The 24,552-nt window shown below is 45.2% G+C and overlaps 2 protein-coding genes across 2 annotated transcripts in view; one reads left to right on the forward strand and one right to left on the reverse strand.

Moving 5' to 3' along the window:
* Positions 1–1,084: 1,084 nt before the first annotated feature.
* C3H21orf58 (chromosome 3 C21orf58 homolog) lies at positions 1,085–15,796 on the reverse strand. The gene is made up of 9 exons (XM_074145804.1): positions 15,695–15,796; positions 11,322–11,390; positions 9,723–9,780; positions 7,800–7,867; positions 6,954–7,097; positions 6,391–6,505; positions 4,844–4,983; positions 2,906–3,078; positions 1,085–1,154 (listed from the first exon to the last, which is right to left on the reverse strand). Exons 1-9 carry the CDS (start codon positions 15,794–15,796, stop codon positions 1,085–1,087), a joined length of 939 nt encoding a protein of 312 aa, XP_074001905.1.
* A 1,251-nt stretch (positions 15,797–17,047) lies between these two features.
* PCNT (pericentrin) overlaps positions 17,048–24,552 on the forward strand; it is a 125,930-nt gene continuing 118,425 nt past the window's right edge. The window contains exon 1 of the mRNA XM_074145920.1: positions 17,048–17,260. Within this exon, the coding sequence (XP_074002021.1) occupies positions 17,204–17,260 (57 nt within the window). The 5' untranslated portion in view covers positions 17,048–17,203. The remainder of the gene's footprint in view (positions 17,261–24,552) is intronic.

Here is a 24,552-nt window from a genome sequence, read left to right on the forward strand (position 1 = left end):
CTCCTGTGGATAACCAGGTGTAACTAAAGCTGGGGTCGTAGTACTGCTTTTTGCACAAGCAGCCTCAGCCACGGTCCACGTACCTGATCTGGAGGCAGGAGGCATGGACATGCGGGGAAGCTCCTGACCCCTCAGTGAGCAGAGCTATGTGGTACACTGAGAAAGCACTACTAATTCATTGTTTATCTTTCTGTATTAAATACAACCAGGCTGCTGAGAGCATGAAAAAGTATCACTTGATTAAAACTCTGAGCGAGCCTTCCAAGGAGTCCTAAATGAAAACAAAAACACCAGGACAGCATGGGCTCGGATTAAAGCCTGCCCTCTGAAAATTAGTGAGAAAAGTAAAGAAGGAAAAAGTGTTTATGTTGCTGAAGAAAAAGACATGCCAATATCCAAGGAAGAACCTCAGGATTTTATTCTTTTTTTAAATCAAGTCTAAATCCTGATTAGATGAGGGAAAGGTTGAGAAATGATGAAACAAATATATACAGTTCCAGGCTGCTTAAATCACCTTCCAATAGCTTTTTAAGAATAAAACCATGGGTAACTTTGGAAGTGTGAAATTTGGGAGACTTGAGAGTCAGAGCCCTCCTGGGGCAGAAAATGTGAACTGCGGTTAGCTGGGAGTAGGCATTGCATGTCAACGTTCAAACCCAACAAACGCAGAAGCAGATTTCTCTCTGTTCTTCTCCACTGAGAATTATTTATCCAAATAGTGCACAAAGCCAGCTCACAAGTAGGGCAGACTACTGGTCTCCAGGAAAATTCAGTGCCAGGATTTTGCCCTGCTATGCAAGTAACTTGCATTTTCGTCGTTCATGCTCACTTTAGTTTCCCAGATAGGTGATTACTGTAGAACAAGTATATCTGTGAGGCAGTAAAACCAAAAACGTCGATGGAGGAACACTTCAGACTGATGAAGTTCGGTGACTAAACCCTCATTCAGGCATCCTGGGTTAGTTTGCATTATCACCCCCTGGAGGGCAGCAAGGTGCATGTCCTCAATTTGCACATGAAGGGGACTCAGCCCTGGAGCTTGGTCGTATTAATTTGCAAGGGCTCAATAACACTGGTGTTAAGATTATTTCATGCCCAGGGGCTGCTGTGGGCTGCCAAGCCTCAAAGATACTTTGGGATGGGTCTTCTTGATTCTATGAAGAGAGGGCAAAAAAAGTGGTGATTGCTTGTGGCTGGTATGAGCTTGAAAGATGAGAGGAAACAACTGAACTAGCAGAAGTGGGTGAGCAGGCCACAGACGCATGGTACATTTTTTCCTGAACATCTGCAGTCCTTCTCCCGCTCACTTCTTGTACCAACAACGTGCAGTCATACAGACATTAGACTGTTGATCAAACAGATTATTTAGGAACTGTTCAAATACAGCAACGCTATGGTCCGCTTGCAGAGTAACATGTACTGTCAGTATGTGGCCCACCTGCAACAAGAAAAATGGATTTATTGTGTTTGGTAATAGCCAACAGTGTATATGCTTGCTGCAGCTACAAAAGGACAGTGTAGATGTGTCAGATCTCATAATTCATGGTGGAAGGTAGCTGAAGAAGAGGAAGAAGATAACTTAAAAGCCATGACAAGATCTTCCTTTGCTGATTTCTGCGAACAGCTAATTGCACTGGTTCTGGAAGGAGACAAGAGATCTTTACCAGTAAAGACTGCACAGCCATGTAAAAGTGAAAGGGGTAGAAATCTTTATCCCTTATAACCCCATTAGGTAAATAATCTGTTCAGGAATTCAAATCCCATGCTAAAGAGGGCCATACAGATACCCCTGCCAGGAGGTTGGCCGTGTATGAGCACGCAGCTGCATCCATCCTGTCCTTCTGTTCACTAAGGCTTTGAAACAGCCATACCACACAAATAAAAGCTGTGTTCAGACCAATGCAACAGTGAGTCCCCACCACAAAGTACCAAGTCGCCCCACCACAATCTAGTAATGTGCATTTCTTTACCAGCCTCAGCATGTAAGAACATTCTAGCCCTGCTGCTTCCACTCCTGCTTTCTTGCTGTCTCCTCCTGACATATTCAGCAAGACCACTGCTCTCTCTTGGCTCAGATCCTTCCCCAGGGCTCCTTCTGCCACTGGCATTTGCATGAGCAGAGTAGTTCGAACACTAGTCCCAGGTGTGATCTGCTCACACCTAGAATGCTGACCAGGCTCAGAGATAGCAGGAAAGGCACAGGCAGGAGAGCCCCTAGAGGAGCCAGCTGCTGACTTCTTCTAAAGGCTCGAGGGCTCTACAGGCCTGGGGACAGTGTAGGAAGAAGTTCATCCATTTCTGCACTTGAAAAAACATCCCAGATGCAAGCACAGGCTTATTGCAATGGCTCAGCTTTATTTGAGTACTTATTTATTTATTTGAGTATTCTGAGTACTCCCCTCCCTTTGTACCATTTTCCTTAGCGAGTGGATGTGGGTTTTCTTCCCAGGAATTTTTGATTAGCAAATGTTTTAGCAGTGTTTTAAGAATATAAATCCTACTGGGAACCTTAGCCTGAATGTAAAATACATGCAGCCTTTATTTAGCTGGTGTCTGCCAGGTTCACAGGGAGACCATAAACCCAAGGTAACAACCACTGCAGAGCAGAGCCATGCAACGTTGCTGAATAGTGGCTCTGTGTGGCAGGGACACAGCTTGGTATCATCTGCAAACGTTGTCTGATCCTCATGTTTATTCCATAGTAATCAAGGATGAATTGCTCAAGTTATAAGATTCAGTGTATCAAATCCTCACTTAACCTGCCTCAATCCCATTGTTGCGTTAAAGACAGGACTGGCCTCGGTGAAGAACCACAAAGGCGTGGGATTGTCTGGTCTACTTAGCTACCCCACCTGTGCAGGAAGGAAGGGCTAAAAGTTTATGTTGTGGCTGCCTGTTCACTTACGTCGGCAGGGCAGGGAGCATGCTGACAGTCCAGTGATGCGTCGTGGATGTGGACGGGAAGCCTTCATGGGGCACTGGGAACACCCCTGTGGGAGGGATGTGGTGATGGTGGTGCACTGCAGATGGCCTGGGTCTGCCTGCTTTCACAGCCAGGGGAGCAGCAAACTGCAGGTCCTTGGTGGAGAGAGACAAAGGGCAATTCATGAAATCTGTGCCCCCATTGGATGGGTCCCTGGGTGAGGGCTGGGTTCCCACTTGGCCACCCTTGGAAAAGGAAGTCCTTCAGCACATCTGGAGATGGGTTTTGCATGCTCCAACACAGAAAGTCCAGGAAACACTCGGCATTTTCAGATTTCACCTGATATTCAGAGGCACTCAAACCCCACTCCCCTCAGTTTATCCCACCAGTCTATGCCAAGGAAATGCACGGTGAGAGGATGGCCTGGAGAGGAAGGTGTGAGCCTGGGGGATGCACACTCTTCCTCTGCCATCTTCCCTTAGGTATTGGGTCCTCCACAGAAAACTGCAGATGAGTCTGCTGGCTCTGCCAGTACCACCATCTGCCCCAGACATGTCCTTCACAGCAAGGGGAAAAGAGCATTCAAATACAGAAACTGAAAAGTTTAAGGAAAATAAATAGAAAAGGACTTCCGTCCAAGACAACACTTGGCACAGCTCTAACAAGAGGAAGAGCCAGCACTGCCTGCCATTTCCACAGCAAGTCTGCCCCGGCACCATGGCTGATGAAGCCAGTGGGCCCCACTGTGGCACAGGTGGCCTCCTGGGACTTTGGTGCCCCGAAATGCAAGAGCTAGCAGCTGCTGTCAGAAGCTTTCTGTCCAGGGCAGACATTTGGTCCCAACAGGTGCAAAAACCTGTCAGCTCCCTCCAGGCCACGGGATGGGCTATGGAGGAGGATTGCATTTCCTACCCCTCTGTTAAACCCAGGGCTTGGGGCCTTTTAAGCTATCTGTTGCTTTTGCAAATAGCACATAGGAAAGATGGGAGTGAGCTGGGCAAGGAATGCAGAAGTGTGGGAATTACTTTCTCAACACCCAACAACCTTAACATGTGAGAAAAAGAAAACAAATCTTTCTTACAGCCCAGAGAAAAGACATAGTTAGCCTGAAAATGGAGAGGTAGGAAAAGTATAGAGGAAGTTTTTGCAACACTGGGACATCCCCTCCTCCCCAAAGATCAACTGTCCTTTCTTCCTAGGTAATAAATGCTACAGATTAGAGGTTAGAAATACATTTTTCCAAAGCACTTAAGAACACTATGGAGCTCTATCACCTTGTTAAAAATAGCTTAGGAATTGGGCATCTAAGGATATGTTCAAAATTACATACCTCTTATCAGGCACTGATAAGGCATTTTGGAAAAACCCCTATAGGGATTTATACACCAAAATATCTTTAAGATCTCTCATTTCAGAGCTCAGTAACCATTATTTTCAGTGAGACAGGAACTAGAACAGTGGGGCTCCAAGTATGATCACAAAATCTGTCCTTCAGCTCTAGCCCATTTGAAACTGCCAGATCAAATTTTACCAATTACAGGATTTGTAACATAAATATTGCCCTGCTGTTTGCAGCACATGGACCTGCAGCAGCAGATGCCCAGTGTAGATCTCTTCCATGCACAGTCTGTTAGTGGTTCAACTGTACAGGAGAGATATTTTTCAGAGCTGGAGCAAATCCAGTTTGCACTTGTAGAGGAGACATTCTTCCACTGGGTCCTGTCACAGTGCTCATCATGGTAAAGAGGCAGGCTGTGCTCCGCTCAGTAACAGTCTCCCCGTGCAGTGGGTCTGAAGATGCACACAGCTGTTAAGCAGCCCAGACTTTCTGCATGTTTTGTCCAGGCTGTGCACCCTCCCAAGGAGATCAACCATTGCTTCGTGTAAGCAACAATGCCCTTCAAACTCCAGTGCCGTTACCTGCTGTGTGTGCTGAAGCAAGGGAGGGCTGGCTCCAGTAAGCTGTGTGAATGACATCGGTGGCAGAGCCTTCAGCATCATGTTCTGCATGATGATCTGGTGCATCTGAGCGTTCTGCATCAGCATCATCTCTACCATATCTAAGGAAGAGGTCACCCCAAGAAGAAAGTAAGGGCTTTATCAGCAACTGACAAATAGCAGAGGCATCTTGGTAAGAAGTGCTCTCCAGCATACGGACTGGTCATTGCAACCAAGACAAAGCAACTGAAAGGGACACATGAAGAATATTAGCATTATTTGGTCAGGCAGTGAAAAAATAATCTCTATGAATAAGACTGTTCAGACCAGCTCCTCTGTTTCTCCTCCCTTGGAGTTGCTGTTGAGCATCTTCTATCTGTTAATTCCCCGCCCCTCTGGCTATGCTCGCCCCTCTGGCTATGCCAAATGGAAAGCTGGAGAAGGACTGAGTGCTGGAGCACTCTCATTTAATCCAGCACGGACCAGCTCCTTACAGCTCTCTCCATTGCTGTGGCTCAAGATCATTGACTTCCATGTGAGAGGTTTCCTCAACTTTTTGTGGTGTTGCAGTGCCACCTTGAGAGTCCACTGTATGTGCATCAAACTTATCGCGATCTCTGGCTCCTAATCACAAAGGACCCGTGCAGTGTAACTAATTTGCTTGAGGGGGGGAAGGAAGGAAGGAGGGAGAGAGGAGAAAAAAAGAAGGAAAAAAATATCAAGGCAACTCTCCTTTTTTTTTTTTACTGGTCATACCAAAAGTAGTTTACATCTATCAGCTTCAGAAAAGTCATGAATGAATTGGGATTATTTTGTTTATGAAAATAAATTCTGATTGAAAAATACAGACACTTAGATGAAGAAAGAGATGAGAAATATTGCAGTTTCATGACTGAGGATTTCTCTGTGGGATGAAGAAACCATCAGCTGAAGGCTGAGCCAGAGAAGTCATCCCAGGTTTTGGTCATATATTATTTCACAGTAGCATCCACCTATATTTAGAAATAAACTCTTTATATTGGCATTGCACTATATTTAGAACAGCACTTTCAGCTGTTCCGTCTTAGTTCCAAACACGGGGCATAATAAAAGCCTATATTGTTCTGAGGAGATTGAACAGCAAGTTAAGAGGGAACAAAAGAATAAAAACAGATTTTTAGAAGCCTGTTTGATAATTTTGGAATCATCTGTGTGCATGACTGACCTGGTTAAGATTACTCAGTGCCATGGGTTGAGCTGTTCTGCTTTCCCAAGCTTCCCCAGCAGCTTAACCTCATATTACTGAGTTTGTAGTCCCTTTTTCTTCAGTTTTAGTGACAAGAATTTGTTGGAAAGCCTCTCAGAAATGGTATATCTAGCCCATTTATGGAGTGCAATTCCCACAGCTCCAGCAGCAGCCCAGTGATGAAACAGCATGTCACTAACTAGCTTGCTCACTGTTCCATGCCCCCTTCCACTTGCCATGGCACCTTGCCTGCCCTCTGCACGCCTGGTGATGGGAGCTGGCTGCTAGACAGAGGGTGTGTTACCTTCTTTAATGCTTCCAGAGCGGGGAGCTGCAAAAGGCTGGGCAGGGGGTATCTGTGTGATCAGGGGGGACAGGTGAGGTGACTGCTGGATGATGGTGGCAGACTGAGGTGGCATCTGAAAAAGAAAGGAAAATGGAGAAGTCAGGGTTGGTTTTGGTCGGCTTTCTCATCTTTGGGAAGGGAGAACAGAGAGTATCATCTGCCTGGACTTCAGTAAGGCTTTGGACATAGTGTCCCATGAGATCCTCATGGAGAAGCTGTTGAGGTTGTGGGCTGTAGAGATGCACTGGAAACTGGCTGAACGGCTTGGCCAGAGTGTAGGCAAAGTGTAGCACTCCTCTTGCTACCTCGTTCCTATGGTAAACCATTCACACTGTTAATTTTGTGCCTTATTTGTAAGATAATTTCCCTTAGATTTTGCGTAGGGCAGTAAGGGTCCAATACAACAGCAAGAGGCATATCTGCCTTTTCAGTGGGATGAGCATTTCCATACAGCTCCCAAGTGGTTGTTGTCTCACACTGGCACAGCGCTAGTGGTGTTTCCTAGAAGAGAGGATCCTTACCATCTGCTGGATAATCCTCGGTGACTCCACTTGGGGAGCTGGAAAAGGTATCTGGTAGACATCGGGGGGGACAGCTATGTGGCTATGACAGTGTACTCCAGCTGGTGCAGGAGGCTGTGAAAGCTCTTCCAGAAAGTGCTGCTCCTGCAAAATAAAGTATCTTCTAAAAGAAGACCTGCTCACAGAAAGGCAGATGGTATTGTTACGCTCTCTGGATGCCCTTTGGAGCCCACAGCAGGGCACAGCCTTGCTCACCAAAACACTGCTTCAGAAACGTCCAGCACTGCTGCGCCCAACAGGCAGATCACAAGCGACTGCTGCACGAAGGGAAGCACTCAAACAGTGCCCACACAAGTATAAAGAAAGTTTTTCTTCCCACATATCTCGAAGCCGTACAGTTTGCAGCACAAGCAAAAAGGAATGGAAAAACAGTGAAGAACAAACTGCCAGCCTGGGAAAATGTTTCATTAATGGTTGGTACCCTCTGCAAACTAGGAATAAGTAACAGTATCTATTGTTCCTATTTTGGTGGCATTAAAAATCTCTTCTTTGCATTTTGCCACTATACCAGAGAGCTTACAATACAGCAGATCAGGACAAACAGAATCAATCCACCAACTAACTGAAGTGGGTGCGAGCTTTGTTAGCTGTAGTGAGGGAACACAAACTGCTCTCTGGCCCCTCTCCCTGATTAGCTGCCCCAGCCTCTATATTCTGAACCAGCAGAGGACTGAATACTGCCCAGCCAAAGAACTAAAGGACAGGAAATACTGAATCCACATCGGCAGTGGATGTGCAGATAACCTAGCCCTTTCTGTTGTTTCTGTCCACAGAGAGGGCTCTTACCCTAAGTTCATGCAGAAGATGATTCCTTCGCCGTAGGGCACTTTGGAGCATATTCTCCCGTCTGTTCCCTGAAGGAAGAAAACTCCCTTATCTTCTCAAAGAATCACAAAGACAGAGTTATTATAGCACCTACATTACGAGATTAATTCTGGAAAATGTGTTATAAGATAGCTTGACTTCTTACATAAAAGGTTGTAGGCTACTTTTCTTGTCAAATCCAATGAACAAACAGATAATGACTTTATGCCACATGCAGACACAGCTGCTCAGCATCTCTACAAAGGCAACGTACCTTCCCTGAAAATAAGCTTTTCAGATTGCTCTCTAAAGCCCCCTTTTAACCTCCTGGTTTAGAAACTCACTTCAGCCTGAAATTTTCTAGATATACAATGTACATGCAGAGGATGATTGTGCAAAGCGTAAAAAAAGTTTGTTGTGACATATCAAAGAAAACGCCGTTTTGAATGTCAACTTTTGTTTCCTTTTCGTTCTGAATCAACTTCCTTTTCAGTTCTTCCCACATACAGCCAATTCTGAACTTGCTTGAAAAGAAAATAAGAAAGAACATTTTCAGATACATTGGAGGCATGCCCAGCATCTGCTCCAAAAAGAATCACTTTGTATTTTGAAAGTGTAAGTTGTTAAAGGGATTTTTAAGTTTTGGCCACAGCATTGAAAGTTTACAACTATTTGTGCATCATCTCAATGAATATGAGCCCAGAGTATAATCTAGAAATATTGCTGATCTTATACTGGTACCCTTTAATCCATAGTATAATTATAAATACTGCATGTACCATGCAAAGAAACAAATGCACTGCATATAGCATGTGTAGCTTCCATGGGAGTACCGCTGGAGGGAACACACGACTTGTACATGAAATGTCATAACAGTCTTTGAAAAGGTTTGATAAAGTTATTTTAAATTCCCTTATTTATCATCTTTTAGCTGGTTCACTAGCTTTTATAGAGAATTGTCTAAACTTTGGATGTTTCATAAGCAGGCTGGGATTCCTGACCTCTCTGCCCAAACCAAAGTTAGGATGTAATTGCACATGCATGACTTCCTGGTAAAATGGATCTTTTCAGCAGATCTTATCAACACAGTCCTCAAGACCAACTCTTTCAGCTTAACAATTTTGTTTCATAAGCGGAGTCACATTTTTTTACACTGGAAATCGTATTCTGGTATGCACAAGGCTGCATTGGTCAGCTTCAAAGGTGCAAAGCAGCATTAGTAATGGGGTGTTCCTCCAGCCTGGATCCCTTGAAGACACACAGCTGTCCTAACAATTCCTGCACAAGATCACCAAAGCCAAGCATACAGCTGGACTGCAACAGGGGCTCACTCCCAGGTATAGGAGCTAGAACACATAGGATTACCAGTAGTTTGCTTCAGCTGTACCAGCATCCACAGCTGAGAGATGGCAGAGGACACTAGGGCAGGAGGTCATTCTTATGTCAGTGCTCATCTGGCTGATCAAAAAAACTACCAGTTGAATAAATTTAAAATATAAAATGTAGGTAGCTGCACAGTATAGCAAGCCCGTTCTCCTTGCATCAAGGCCGCTAAGATTCAATGGCTTAGTTAGGACAGAGACTAGTATACAGACTGACGTTACTGCACAAGCTTCATTGGAACTCTCATTTTTGCTGCTTCCAATCCCCAGGGCTGAAGGCTGAGCTGGAGCGGCACTGACTCAAGTTCAAAGTCTCCCTCCTGCCATGCCAACAATGTCCCTGTCACAGAAGCCAAGACAGAGCAAGTTCTGACTACCCAAATGCCCAACCATTGAGCACAGAGAGGCCCCTTCCAGCTTTTAAGGAGGAGATGTGATCACCTGCTGAGGAACTCATGCCTGAGAACATTACTCAGCCCTTTCCAAATAACGTCCATAATTAGAACAAAGGCTTCTTTTTTACTTGCAGTTGGGAGAGGTGACTCCATCTTCTCTAGGTCCTCCCGTTCATTTTCTAGTCTCTGTTGGTAGAACCACAACAAGAACTGGTTATGAGTTCACAACAATTTCCAACCCTACTTTAAAGGCATAGGTTTGGGATGGAGGAGATAAAGCAGAAGTGAAGATAAGCGATGCTTCTAAACTGCTAAATCACAGCTACAAGAAGTATTCATAGAAGTATGAAATGTGTCACTACAAATCTAGTTACGCTAAAAGAACAGTCATGCTTCCAACTGACCAGGATATCTCAGACCTGGAAATTGATAGCATGGTGAATCAGGAGAATTAATACACCATTTATTTTGTAGGCCAAAGAGCTGGATCATATGAAGAACTTGATGCCAGACAGTTTTGTGTATTCGATGCACTAATAGGCCTAAATGGCCTTGACAGCCTCACCTGGGGCTTCCATCCACACCCACCACTCATGTGCCCAGGAGTCCCTTTAATCTCAGCTCTAAGTCCTCAGTTCCTAGCTGAGCTATGTTGGATGAGTATTGGTCTGCAGTTCAACCACAGCCATGCCTGTGACTGGCCATGGATCCTATCCTGATCCCAACCTGCAGTTGCTTCCCAGGTTGGCCTTGGACCTGCCTCATCATGATGAGCTTGCCTGACAGTTCTGGACTTTTGGTTGATCTTGGCCACCATCTCTGGCTCTAACCTGCTTGTCTTGTGTGAGGACTGGCCAGCCAGGCCCCTGCCCTGATGGCTGTATTATTGTGCTTAACTCCTTGGTCCATGGGGAGCAGCTGGCCCTTGTTGCTCCCTGATGCTCAGAAATTAGAGACCTCTTGCTCATACGCAGGCTCTTTTCTTGGTTCTGTGTGGCTCCACAGTGGTGAAAACTTTGCCTTCAAATGGCTGCTGCATCTAAAACAAAAGGCTTTGCCACAGAGACAGATTAGATGCCACTTCCAGCATTCACACATCCAGACAAACTGTTTTTCCTTCTAGACAAGTCTAAGTGGCTTCTAGAGGACACAGAAGTAGAAGATCCACACTAGCGGATGTCAGATGTGCTGAGGGTGGAAGAACAGGGCTGAGTCGAGAACCCTAGGTGCATTAGTGTGTGGAATCACAACAAGGAGCTACTTGAATTCTGAGTGACTCTTCACATGCTTCCAGTGAAGGTCTGTCCATATTTCACCTGGCAACATATCTTAAGTGAAAGTAAACAAAAAAGAAGATATAAAATTGCCTTAAAACATTCCGAGGTCCTCTTTACCCAAAATTTACTCCTAAACGTTGTCTGTCACAACTCAAACTGGTTTTGAGCTATCTGGTGACACATCCCATAAGATCAGTCACTTTAACTCCATTTTTAATTTACTGTAGGTCTATGTAAACTTGCACAATATGATTTTAAAAAGTGATAGTGACTGTAACGCTGCTGCACATTGGTCTGCCTCTGGTTGCGCAAAGAAAGAGGTTCTCAGTTGGCTGCAGATCCTCTTTGTATCTCAGTAGAAATCTAATTACTTAGAACACAAACTTAATGCTTAAACATGCAAGAGCAAAAGGTAGAGCAAGGGCGACCATTTCAGAGTTATTTCCTTACCTTTTCTAGGAGTTTGAGTTTCAGTCGTGTCAGGTGATCCACCACTGAAGGGTCTGTCATTGTAGTACTCTCTTGGAAGAGCAGGCAGGCAAAAACAGGTTAAAAAGCTAAGCAAAAGCATATAGGTTTTCCGTGGTCATTTTTTCCCTTCCACAGCCTTCACAGAAGAATAATTCCAATAGAAAAAAAATTTACAAGATTGTGAGCAATTGAGGGAAGACGAGAAAAGCTTCAGCTTCACTCTCGGATAAAAATGAGTACAGATGTTCACCACAATGTCACAGACGCAACTTTTTCTGGCATTTCTTTCAATGCATTTTTGTGCTGCAGGTTGCAACGGTCCACAGAAGGGTAACTCAGTGTGAATATTTGTCTGTTCTTAATGGTTGCTAGGCTTTTCCCTGGCAGTGGCACTAAAGCTGGCTCTCTGTATTGTGTCTAAGTAGCTCGGAGTTTTGTGCCTGTAACCCGGTTGCTAAATTTGTAGTGTCAATCCCCAATACAAACAATTTAATCTCCAGGCGTAGAAGCTTATGTATGTTTTGTAAAGCAAATGCCCAGCACATTAGTGGACAAGAAAAAAGGAAATAAAAGCCAATGGTTCTTTAACACAAACCCAATTGATACCTTATAGCAATATTTATCCCACTGTAAGGGGCCCATACACATAGGGCGTCTTCTCCTCCCAGCAAAACCCTCCCAACATAAAAAACAGGGTAACATTTATCAGTGACATCCATAAAAACAACACCAAGGCATGAGAAAGAAGAGAGCTATCATACTCGGTATCATATTTTTAGCCTGCTTCTGCTCCTAGGAGAGCAAAATTACAACCCCTTCCTTGGTCATAGCAAAGCCACAACTGAACCACTGCCGGCAGCTAGAGCAGCCGATAGATGTTTGTAGGTAGCTGTGTGGAAGCAGCACAGATCACCTCCTCCAGCTGTGACCCACACACCATGTATGTGCAGTCTGTCCTTAAAAATGCACAGCCTGGTAGTCATTGCAGAGGTTACAGAAGCTGAGATGTGGGGAGCCCAAAGATAGTGGTGCCATGTCAGACCTGGGGCTCAGCTTTCTTTGGCAGGGGTCATTTGCAAGTTCTATGAGTGACACGGCAGAACAAAAAGCCTGCTCACCTGCCAGCAGATTTCCTGAAAAACACCTCTGTGTACATTTTTGTACTTTAAAACCCCAACAGATTTTTCTGCCATTATCTCTAACATCTTTGATCCCTTCATCTTTTGGGCAGCTGCAATAACCTTTGACTAAGAGTTTCCTAGTTATCTTAAACTTAAGCATAAGCCTAGTTACGCAAATAAACTGCATAAGTATAGTTTACTTAAGCATTAGGAAAAAAAAAAAAAAGATTGCATTTAGACCGTTTTAAATCTAGATTCCTGAAAAGATTATTGGAAATCTTCTCCTTTGCTATGCGAAATTTATACAACTGTTCTCCATGCTCTTTTTCCATACCATTTGTGACTCACATTCCTGTATCGTATTCCCATTCAGGCGTCTCTTCTAAGCAAGAGTATCTATTTATTTTGTCCTCAAACAGCCAATTTTCCATGCTCGTTGATCTCATAAGTCAGCTGGGAAGGTATAACGCAAGAGCCCACATGGACAGCTCTCATACCTACCTCTTGGCGTCTGCTATCAGCCATTCTCAGAAGGTGCTGCATCGGCTGCACCTTTGATCACACTGTGGCTGTATACATCTCTTTGTACAGTCTCATGTTTATCCTAGTACCTTTCTAGTTCATAAACCCTTTTGTGGTGGGGTGACTGGGGTTGTGGGCAGCATTCAGGCAGCAAGGTAGCAAAGCAAGCTATGTTGGCGTCTCCAGACAACAGCAGCACCAAGCCTGCCATTGGTCATTTCTGATGCTGTAGTAGCCTTTTTTACTGCTGATGAATATTGAGCCGATGTTTTACCATCAACTGGTTTAATAAAGTGCTTCCTAGAAGTTAAATTTCTAGACCCTTCATTGCAGTACAAATAGAGGATTACAAGAAAGACTGACAAAAACCCCCAAGTATTCCATTAAAAACACAGCACCAGCGTTAAGCAACTGAGTTGACTATAGAGGAAAGGAATAGAGAGAAACTTCTGCTTGATGTGACAAGTATCCCAGAGAAAATCCAATACTAGGTAAAAAATGCTTTCCAGCAAATATGCTAAGGGTTCTTTCTTTTCCCACAATTATGGATGCCCTGGTCACAGTGGAATCTCTACTCTAGGGACATCTTACAACCTGCTAATTAATGACTTGCCAGAAATCTGCCAGCCAGACACAAGAGGATCTTGCCAAAAGGGATCTATAATTACAATTCAGTCATAAACTAGGGATCACACATGAACATGGTGATGCAAAAGAGCAAAACCAGACAAGTTTAATTCTGCAAAGGATTAACAGGAGTGTTATGTGTTCCTCACAGGAGATAATTATTATGCTCTATTTAGCAGTGCTGAAGTCAGAGTTTGAATACTGTGCCTAATTTTAGACATGGTGGCTTAAGAGGGAAAGGAAGTCCAGAAAAAAAAAAAAAAAGATAAAAATGGTGAATTTACAAAAAAGATAAAAATGAATTTACAAAAAGTAATTTCTGAGGAAGACTTGGAAGAACTGGCTTCCTTCCTTTAATTAGTAAGTAGATGGTGAGGACGGGACAGGCTAGAAATCTTTAAATAAATGAAAGGATACAATCCAGAGCAGGGTAGGAGTTTTCTGTTTGAAAAGACTGGGCAAGAAGCACTTGACTCCTCAGATACAAGAATGCATTAGATTCTAAACACAACATAAAAAGAACCAAAGAAAGTGACACACCTGGAAATATCCGAGACAGTAAACTTTGATGCTGTGGTACCACTGGGAGGAGTCTTTATCATTTCAGTCTCAGAAGAGTGTTTTAATTTATTAAAAGAGAGTTAAAAGAAAAAAAAATAATAAAAACACACACATACAAAAATCATCAATGGAGAAGTACATGTAATTCCCTTCCAATCAACTGTCTGCTTCTGCCAGTTGTAATGTTGCAAGCTAATAGTCAAGAGCTCTTGTTAGGCTGTGTGGTGGTTTCAAGTATTGTAAAAACGTCCTATCTGCATTTGAAGCTAAACGTACCAATAAAACATATTCTATGATTAGAGTTACTTCATGCTACTCTCATATAACAATGTACAATGTTTTTTACTGTTACTTCTGAAAACAGTGATTCTAGTTTGAACCAAATTATAATTAAATCTTCTTAACTATGATGAACTACACTATATTAATTATATACGATACTTATGATTATTGTCTTCTTATCCTAGACTGGCAAACCCCTAGACTCTATGAACAGTGCTCATTTATTTGCAGATACAGGAGCACCCTGAGTTCTCAGTAAGGTTTCACTACCAGCCTGATCTTAGTGCAGCATTATCAGTGCTACTGCTAATTTAGTTGAGGTATAAATGTCCTCTAGTACTTTTATGGTTATGTCAGGTAGGATTGGCCCCAGCAGAAACAGAAGTGGTGGCCCTGCCGCCCTGCCTGGTTGGATTCAGCTCCCCAACTGCAAGGCATCACTAACAGCACAGAGCCCGAGCTCAGCTGCTGGCAGGACAATTGGGGTAGTACCCAAATGGTGTTTCTGGTGCTGGCTGATTGCTACCTATATCTGACACACTGCCGGAGACAGGTCCCTTTCAAATATTTCCACTGGAGTCGATTTAATTACATTAGCACTATAATTCCTGATATTTTAACAAACAGACAAGGATATAAGAAGATACAATGCTTAAGTTGGTTATTTAAAAACAATAAACACCAATAAACCAAAATCCATTAAACCCAAACACAACTTATTTATTCTACATTTTTAGCTGCAGCAAGAAGTCAAAGCAGTAATTTATTTCAAACCATTTTTTTAAGTGATATCTGATGCAACAAAATTCACATTATAAATGCCATGATATGTTTTTTCTTTAAGAAACTTCTTTGTTCTGAGCTTACCATTTTCCTTTTGTTTCTCAGATTACAGAAGCTTTTACACAAAGACATTTCATAATTCAGACTTTAACTCTTAGCATTGACTGAGGACAAACCCAGAATCCTGGCTCCTCCTCCTGGTCAGAGGACATGGCAGTACTACCAGGAAAAACAAATAAACAAAACTCTCAAAACAGCCAAGGGCTAACAAAGCAGGAGGTGACCAGAATTAGCATCAGGAGCCTGTCCTCACTGTCAGATCTAACATCCCCGCATAGTCTGCTCACCGAAACTTCCACTCTTCCTTAGAAAAGCCAAACTGGTCTTGAAGAAGTGGAAAGCCAATACATACCGTCCCCTGGTAACCTCTGCAGTAGTTTAAAACTTAACCTTTACCTTGACTGTAGACACAGACAGGCATTCTGATGTGTAGAGAAAGCCTTGACAACCCTTTCTTGCTCCTAGCGTCCCCAGCTTTCTCTTTGGAGCACTGAGCATGCACTGCTCCTGTCTTTTTGTTGCGTGTGCTGAAATATTTACATGAAGTTAATGTGGGAGATGTACAAAATGGTTTATTCCAAGAATGTGATCATGGATGGTGGTTGACATAGCATGGGAAACCCAGAGAGCATAGACGCCGTGCATGGGAGCAGCAAGCTCCAGCTCATGACCTGGGTATTGCAACATCCAAATTTGGGACAAAAGTCCCAAAGAGCCAAACCTAAGGCTCAAATGCATAGAAAGGTCCAGGGATAGAAAAGAGGTTCATTAAAACACTTGCATTTCCATATTCTTAGAAAGAAAAAGACAGTGTATTACATGAGGTTACCTCTGAACTGAGCCAAGTAACCAATTTGATTAAAGCATGTGTTTTCCAGTATGACTTAAAACCATCAAGAGACAAAAAAGTCACCGGTTTTGTAGATGACTTTAAGGTTATCTGTTCTCATTATTAATAAAAGAGCACCTTATTTCTGCCTTGTTATTTGACAATTATTTCCAGATCTTAGCTCTTGCCGTGCCTGTTCCTTCCTGGAAGAAGGGATTTTGCGAGTGAGCTCCTCACAACTCGCTGCAATGGGAACAAAGCAGTGAGATGCTGTAACACTGAGACGCAAAATACACACAAAATGCAGACTATGCGTCCCGCAAAGGGTGACAGTTCTACACAGAAGTTTATAACCAAGAGGGGATCTACCTTCCCGTGCCAGCACCTCCCTCCGTCTCCAAAGGAGCTAGGGACCAGGCCGCCAGCGCCGGGATCGGTCACGGAGGGACAGAAACGGCAAATGGAGCAGCACAGCTCCCAGGGGCAGCCCCTCTATCGCGGAGGGCCAGCCTCCATGCGGGGCACCGGCGGCTCCAGGACGGGCAGAGGGAACCGGGGTGTCGCAGCCCTGCACCAGAGGCCGCCCCGGCCGGCAGCCGCTCCCCTCCTCCCATTGGTTGTCTCCTGCCCCTGGGCGGGGCCGCGCCTGGCGACCCGTTTGAAACCGGCCACCCATCTGCTCCATTGGTGGCTGCTGAGGAGGGGCGGGCACTGGCTGCAGAGAGGGCGGAGGCAGTGGGCCTATCCCAGGAGTCAGTTAGCGGGATCGGGCGGGGCTAGGCTAACGGTCGCTCTCGGCATTGGCTGGCCAGCCTCCTGGCTGTGGTGATTCTCGCCAACGACCGCAGAGCTTCCTCCCTTCCTGGCGGGACGGGCCAGCCCCTGCTCCTTTATTGGCCAGTGTTGGCTGTCGCCGCCTCGCGGTTGGCGGTGGAGACGAGGCGGGCGGGGAGAAGGCGTTGGGGCGGCCATGACCGAAACTTCTTTGCCTCCTCCGGTGTGACAGTTGGAGCAGCGAGGGGTGCGGGGCGGGCCCGTCCCGGCTGCCGCCTTTGGGCCACGGGCTCGTCCGCCACATGGACGCGGAGGAGAAGGAGGTGCGGAGGCAGAAACTGGAGGCCGGAAGGGCTAAGGTGAGGGGGTCCCGGCTTGGCTTCGCCCCCGGCACCCGTCGGTGCCCCCGGCCGGGTACCGAGTGGGAGGGCCTGGAGAGGGGCTTCTGGAGCCTCTGCCCGCTCCAGGTCTCTCCCTCGCGGCGGGGCCCCGGCGGGTTTCCCCTCGTTGCGTGGCGGGGTTGAAGCCGCGTTCGGAGCGGCCCTCAGTCCGGGAGTCGGTAACGCTGAGGCGTTGCTGCCAGGTCGGAGCTGTGTCAGGAGATGAGGTTTGTTTTCCTGAGTAACGTGGCTCTGTCAGAATATGCCTAGCGATGCTCCTTGAATGCAGGTTGCCTGAAAGGTTTCCCGAATTACTAAAGAGGTATATAAACATTATCTTCAGTGAGCAAGGAGCAGCTTAACGTAGTGCGTGTATCTTCCCCCAGGTTCTGGTTTGGGTGTTTTTGTTTGTGTGTGTTGGTGTTTGGGTTTTTGTTTGTTTGGGTTTGTTTTTTTTTTTCCCCCTCCCTCCGCCGCCCCCAATTCTCCCATTTTTACCTAGGTTTCCATTCAGTTATTTGTGAAAATACCATATTTCCAGGTGAGAATACCAAGAATAGGTGTTGCGGGTTTTACTACTTCAGTGACTAGTCCTCTTGCCTTTGCATCTGCAGGTGTGTTACTGGAGAAATGGGTTGGTTTGGTTTTTTCCAGTCATGCTGTTAGCGAACGCTTCGCACGCTTTGAGCAGTTACATGCCTTCATTTAGTTGTATTTTGGTGCGACTGTGTAGAGAACAGTTGCATCATATGAGCTCTAACATAATTATTGTCTGCGACTATGATATTAGCACTTGATATGTATTAACCCTCTCAGATAAAAACTTCTTGAACATCATTACAAAACCAAAAACAAAGCAGAAGCTGGTTAGAAACGGCCAATTACTTTAATTCAGCCATTCTACTGTTTTTTTGAGCTGTTATTGTCATATTTCTCTTCTGGGAATCTACTGCTGAATAAGGCTTGCAAGTCTGCAGCTACAGCTTTTCCCTGTTCTTGCCAGCTCAGCAGGACTGGAAGGGGGGACTGTGGCTACAAGGGGATAGCTGAGGCTGCACAGGGTGTTGGGAGGTTTGGACAGATCCGATCTTTCCATGATGTTCTGCAGCCTCTTCACCCCTGATGTCACTCCTAATGATTCTCCTGCAGCCATAGGGGCATGGCCCTTTCTGCAGGGAACCTATCTGGAAATCTGCCTAGTGGGGTCAGTGCTGTCATGGTTGCTACACTCCTCACAGCTCAGCAGCTCCTTGTCTGCACCTGGGGAGGAATAACCCCCTGCACCAGTACAGGCTGGGGCTGGCCTGCTGGAGAGCAGCTCTGAGGAAAAAGACCTGGGAGTCCTGATGGACAACAGGATGACCATGAGCCAGCAATGTGCCCTTGTGGCCAAGAAGGCCAATGGCATCCTGGGGTGCATCAGGAAGAGTGGGACCAGCAGGTGGAGGGAGGTCATCCTGCCTCTCTGTTCTGCCCTGGGGAGGCCCCATCTGGTCCAGTTCTGGGCTCCCCAGTTCAAGAAGGACAGGGAACTGCTGGAGAGGGTACAGCAGAGGGCTACAAAGATGGTGAGGGGCCTGGAGCATCTCTCTTATGAGGAGAGGCTGAGGGACTTGGGTCTTTTTAGTCTGGAGAAGAGAAGACTGAGGGGGGATCTGATCAATGCTTATAAATACTTAAAGGGTGGGTGTCAAGAGGATGGGGCTGGTCTTTTTTCAGTGGTGCCCAGTGACAGGACAAGAGGAAATGGGCACAAACTTGAACGTAAGAAGTTCCACCTAAACATGAGGAGGAACTTCTTTCCTGTGAGGGTGGCAGAGCCCTGGAAGAGGCTGCCCAGGGACATGGTGGAGTCTCCGTCTTTGGAGACATTCAAAACCCACCTGGATGGGTTCCTGTGCAACCTGCTCTGGGTGGACCTGCTTTGGCAGGGGAGTTGGACTAGATGATCTCCAGAGGTCCCTTCCAACCCCATGTGATTCTGTGATCTGTTTGCCCTCGCAGCCTTGTGTCCAATGTGAATGCAGTCCTCTTTTGGAGAACAATTGCGTGATTAGCTTTTTGATTAACACCAAGAGAGGAAACCGAGAACAGGAGTTCTTCAGGTTGAAAAGTTGCATTAGTTGTGGCAAGACTCATGCTAAGGTTTCTTTTCTAACCCTTCTCTAAGTATAGTATCTGTTTATAGTGATAGACTTGCCTTGAATAAGTTATTAGTTCCCACCTGTTGTACAGCTGTTGTTTGCCGTTGAAAAAAAAATTAGGGACTTGCATTAAGTTTCATGTTATGTGTGCAGAGCTAGTGTTGAATTATTTTTTTTTTAAACTATATGCTAAATATCTCTCATCTTACCATTAAAAAAAAATGGTTAGCAGCCCCTCAATGTTGCTATTGCATGGTATCATATACTTGGTATACTGAGAGAAAAGGCAGAGATGGTTGTAGTGCTTTCACTGCTTATTAAAATGTCACAGAGACCCATTGCTTAGCTAGCAGGTTATGGGCACCAGATAATTTTCACAAAACACCTGGACAAATGAATGGAAGCAATATCTGTTGGGGCTTATTAAACATGAAGATAGTATGTTTGTCTTTGGAAGGCAAAGACATGAGCTGCAGGTTCCTTAGTACACTCACACCCAATTTCGAACAGATATGGCTGTGTGCTTGCCTTGGTTTTTTTTTTATCTTTACTTATATACCCGCAGTTGTAGAGCTAATTTATGGAACATAAATGTTCCATATCCCAGATGCATATTGTGATAATTACTGCAATAAATGCAGCTTTGGTCTCACTCAGTGTTCTTAAGCCCATAGTCGGATATGTCATGCTGCCGAGTAGGTGGGCTGAAGGACTGTGTCCAGAAACTTCACCTGAATCTTATGTTTTTGAAGGCTCTTATATAATAGAGCAGTAGGGAAATGTCCTTCCTTTTTGTTCTTCTCCATTTCTTTTTTCTGATTTTCTTTGCACTGCTCTCATGAATACAAATGCAAGTTTGAAAGGGAGAAATAATCGTGAGCAGGTACAGTACCTCCTTCCTGTGGTGCAGGCTACAGCAGGTTAAGGTGATCCCATCTCTGAACTGATATATAACTGTTCAGCATTCATTCAAATCAACTGACTGAATCATCTCACTGCAATACTGCAGGGATGCTCATGACAGCAGGGGACAGGAGTGCGAGGCTAATTGTGTGTTGTAGTAACCTGATTTGTAGCAACCCACGCAGTCATGGTAACTGCCATCTGATACTGCTTGACTCTGGAGGTGTGAACTGCTGTGGGATTTTTTTGCCTTCCCCTGGTCTCCCCCCCCCCCAAAATATTTTTTTTTTGTTTGGCAGCCTTAAATTTTAGTCTGCTAAATAATGAGTTGGGAAAGGAATATAATGTGAATGTTTTCCTCTTAAAACTATTGCATTATTCTTTTACATACAGGAATAAAAACTCTGTTTGAAATGCATTTAAGTTATCATCTAGTAATAATAATAGTTCAAACTGTTACATTGATTGGAAATTGTCATGATGTGACAACTAAGTACTGACTGTATCAGGTACTCGAGATTTTTGTTTTCAATAAATACAAGACGTTTGCCAAGGTAGTAATTGAGAAACAGAATAAACAGCAAGTATTCAGTCCTGCTTTTTTCTCCTTGTTTTTCTCCATCTCAAGTTAGCTGATACGGACGTTGGGCAACTGTCCCTCTAGTTACAGACCTTTATGTTCCATACGTCACGTGTAAGAAGTTCTTGCTGTTCCTGCATCTTATACGGTAGGAGCTTAAAAAGGAGTGCATGTTTTCCAGGAAGTGTTCACTCCTCATCAGTTTGAGGAAGCTTTAAAAAATGTTTCTGGGTTTTGTCTAAGAGCACTTGTGCTTACGTTTGCCATATCTAGGAAGTAGACTAAGATTTATTTGAACAACCTATGTGGCGCTGATGTGGTTTTCTGCTCCATTCCATTTTCTATGTGTATTCTTTTTGGTACTAATTTCTGAAGCATGTAGAACAGTAAGTCAAAGAATAAATTATGTGAGAGGTAGGCTGGGGAGAGCTGAACAGAGCTGCAGGTGCTGCAGTTTTCCTGTCCGCTTGCCCATGCCACTGGTGCCAGTCACCTTGCATTGTGGTGGAAGGATGTCAGCATAGCAGTTAATTTGGGATAGGGATGACATGGGGACTGCATGACACAAAACCTGGCAGGCTTACTCTTCTAGTTCTCATGTGGTGCTGACCATAACAATTCAGAGGTGCCTTGTGGCTGCCTCTTTTAACTGACTGGTCCTGGTGGGATGAAGTTGCAGTATATTGGTACCTGCAGAAAGGCCAGATGCTCTTCTGTATGGAGGACTGCTCTGGATACTGCAGTGGACAGTGCTGTTGGTGTTCCTCTGGCTAAAAGTGAAGCTTTCACCTTTGCACATGATGCTACAAAGCAAACTGAGGATTGGGCCCTTTAAAAGGGTGTGATGGTATCTCACTGGGATGGGGGAGAATCAGTGTTATATGGTTTCTTCATATTCACACAAACTACTTCATGTTGGATGACTGTCTATGTATCTGATGATACTCTTATAATGACACTTAAATTCATATGCTGATTAAAGGCTTTGGAAATGTGATACTGCGCTAAAAACTAGCGCTTTCCCCATTCAGTCATTCCATAAATCTGGAGTGTGACCCTAGATGCTTTCATGGACCAACAAATTCAGTAGTTCTGTAAAATTTTGGAGTAGTTGGGTATTTTTGCATGATATGTATTATGGTTTTATATGTTTAATACATATATTGTCCCATTCATAAGTTTTGTTTCTGAGCTGCGCATCTAAAAAATCATACTCATTTAGATGTTTAGAGATGGCAAGTCTTGGTATTTTAATGTTAAATACTTAGTCTCCCTTCATGAAATTGCTAACTGCTTTCTATGATGGCCATTCTGCCTTTCCTTTCTCATTTTTTCTGATTGTTTTACTCTTGTTATCTCTTTTTTCCTGCTTCAGCAGCTTCCTCTACTCTCTGGTTTTCTGCAGGTTTCCTCCTGTACAGAGGAGGATCTGATACACACCTGTATCAGATGTGAACAGGTGAATGATCTGCTCAGCCTGGTGGCCGAGCTGAAGGATGAAGTGGAGAGGCTGAGGAGTATCAGGTAGTGTGAGAGAGAGATTGGTGGGCCTGCTCCCTGAGAGTAAGGGAACAGGTTGAGACCCCACATAAATCAGAGAACCCCCTCCCCTCTTGTCACCAAGCAATAGGAGGAGATCTCAGAGAAGAGGGGGAATGGAAACAGGTCCTTGCTCAGGGAAGCAGGCGAGCCCCCTCCTGGCCCCTCTCACCTCCCCAGTTACCCTTGCGGAACAGGTATGGAGTCCTGCAGGAGGAACTGGCTGTCGGAGAGGAGGACGGTACACCCAGGCTGGAGAAGTCAGATAGAACAAGTCACCATAGACCCGGCATCACTGCTAGCTCCAAAAGGAAAAGCAGACGGGTCATTGTTGTGGGTGACTCTCTACTGAGGGGGGCAGAGGGACCAGTATGCCACCCTGACCCACTTCACAGGGAAGTCTGCTGCCTCGGGTTAGGGACATGTTGGAAAAACTTCCTGCCCTGGTAAAGCCCTCTGATTATTACCCCCTGTTAGTATTTCAGGTGGGTAGTGAGGAAGTAGGTAGAAGGAGGCCAAAATCAATTAGAAGAGATTTTAGAGCCTTGGGATGGCTGCTTAAGGGATCAGAAACGCAAGTTGTGTTCTCCTCTATCCCTTCAGTGGCAACCATGAATGAGGAAATTAATAGGAAGAGGCAACAGGTCAACTCGTGGCTCCAGGACTGGTGTTATTGGCAGGGTTTTGGGTTTTTTGAGCATAGGCAGCTATGCGAGACACCTGGCCTGCTGGGGGCAGGTGGGATGCACCTGTCCCAGAGGGGGAAAAGAATTTTGGGGCAGGAGTTAGCAGGGCTCATTGACAGGGCTTTAAACTAGATATGAGGGGGGAAGGGGAGCTAGGTGGGCCTGTCAGGATTAAACCCAAGGGAAGCATGCCAGGGCTTGAAGGATGCTGGATTAGTGAGGACTCTTGCTCTGCCATTTCATTTGAGAAAAGGGATAGACATTTAGAAACTTCTGCTTGCGAGCAATGGGGAAACCCTATCCCAAAAGGGGAAAAGGGTACTAGGCTAGGAGTTAATAAAGCTCTTGGACAGAGCTTTAAACTAGAATTGAAGGGGGAAGGGGATAAAACCAGGCCCACTGGTAATGAGCCTGGGGGTAAAGGGCCAAGAATGAGGGTGAAATCAGGAGCCCAGCTCAAATGCATCTACACTAATGCACATAGCATGGGCAGCAAACAGGATGAGCTGGAAGCCATTGTGCAGCAGGACAGCTATGATGTAGTCACCATCACAGAAACGTGGTGGGATAATGGTCACAACTGGAATGCTGCCATGAGTGGCTATAAGCTCCTCGGAAGGAATAGGCAAGGAAGGAGAGGCTCTGTACATTAAGGAGTGTTTTGACTGTATAGAGCTAGATTCCAGTGACTATGAAGTTGACTGTTTATGGGTAACGATGAAGGGGAAGGCTAACAAGGGGGATTTTGTGCTGGGAGTCTGCTATAGACCACCCAACCAGGATGTGCAGGTTGATGAAGTATTCTGTAAGCGGCTGGCTGAAGTCTCGCAATCGCCAGCCCTTGTGCTGGTTGGGGACTTCAACCTACTGGACATCTGCTGGAAATAGAACACAGCAGAGAGCAGGCAAGGCTAGGAGGTTTCTTGAGTGTATGGAAGATAACTTCCTTACGCAACCGGTAGGAGAGCCTACCAGGGGAGGTGCCTCGCTAGACCTACTGTTCACAAACAAAGAAGGACTAGTGGGAGATGTGGAGGTCGGAGGCCATCTTGGTCTTGGCGATCATCAAATGGTCAAGTTTTCAATTCTTAGTGAGGTAAGGAAGGGGGTGAGCAAAACCTCCACCTTGGCCTTCCGGAGGGCGCACTTTAGCCTGTTCAGAACCCTGGTTGGGAGGGTCCCTTGGGAGATAATCCTGCGGGGCAAAGGGGTCCAGGAAGGCTGGACGCTCTTCAAGAAGGAAATCCGAAAGGCCCAGGAGCAGGCTGTCCCCATGAGGCGCAACATTAAAGGGCGGGGAAAATGGCCAGCCTGGATGAACAAAGAGCTTTGGATGGGACTTAGGGGAAAAAAGAAGGGTTTACCACCTTTGGATGAAGGGACAGGCAACTCAGGAGGAGTACAGAGATCTTGTTAGGT

Source organism: Numenius arquata, chromosome 3, assembly GCF_964106895.1.
Source record: "Numenius arquata chromosome 3, bNumArq3.hap1.1, whole genome shotgun sequence".
In the NCBI taxonomy this organism is placed as follows: Eukaryota; Metazoa; Chordata; class Aves; order Charadriiformes; family Scolopacidae; genus Numenius; species Numenius arquata.

Excerpts from the sequence above, each read along its gene's own strand:
- C3H21orf58 (XM_074145804.1), bottom strand. The coding sequence starts at position 15,796 with ATGCTCAGTGCTCCAAAGAGAAAGCTGGGGACGCTAGGAGCAAGAAAG. Across the intron at positions 7,098-7,799 it reads ATCTTCTGCATGAACTTAGG|GAGCAGCACTTTCTGGAAGA; the intron begins GTAAGAGCCCTC and ends TTTATTTTGCAG. Across the intron at positions 1,155-2,905 it reads ATGCTCCCTGCCCTGCCGAC|AATCAAGAAGACCCATCCCA; the intron begins GTAAGTGAACAG and ends CTCTCTTCATAG.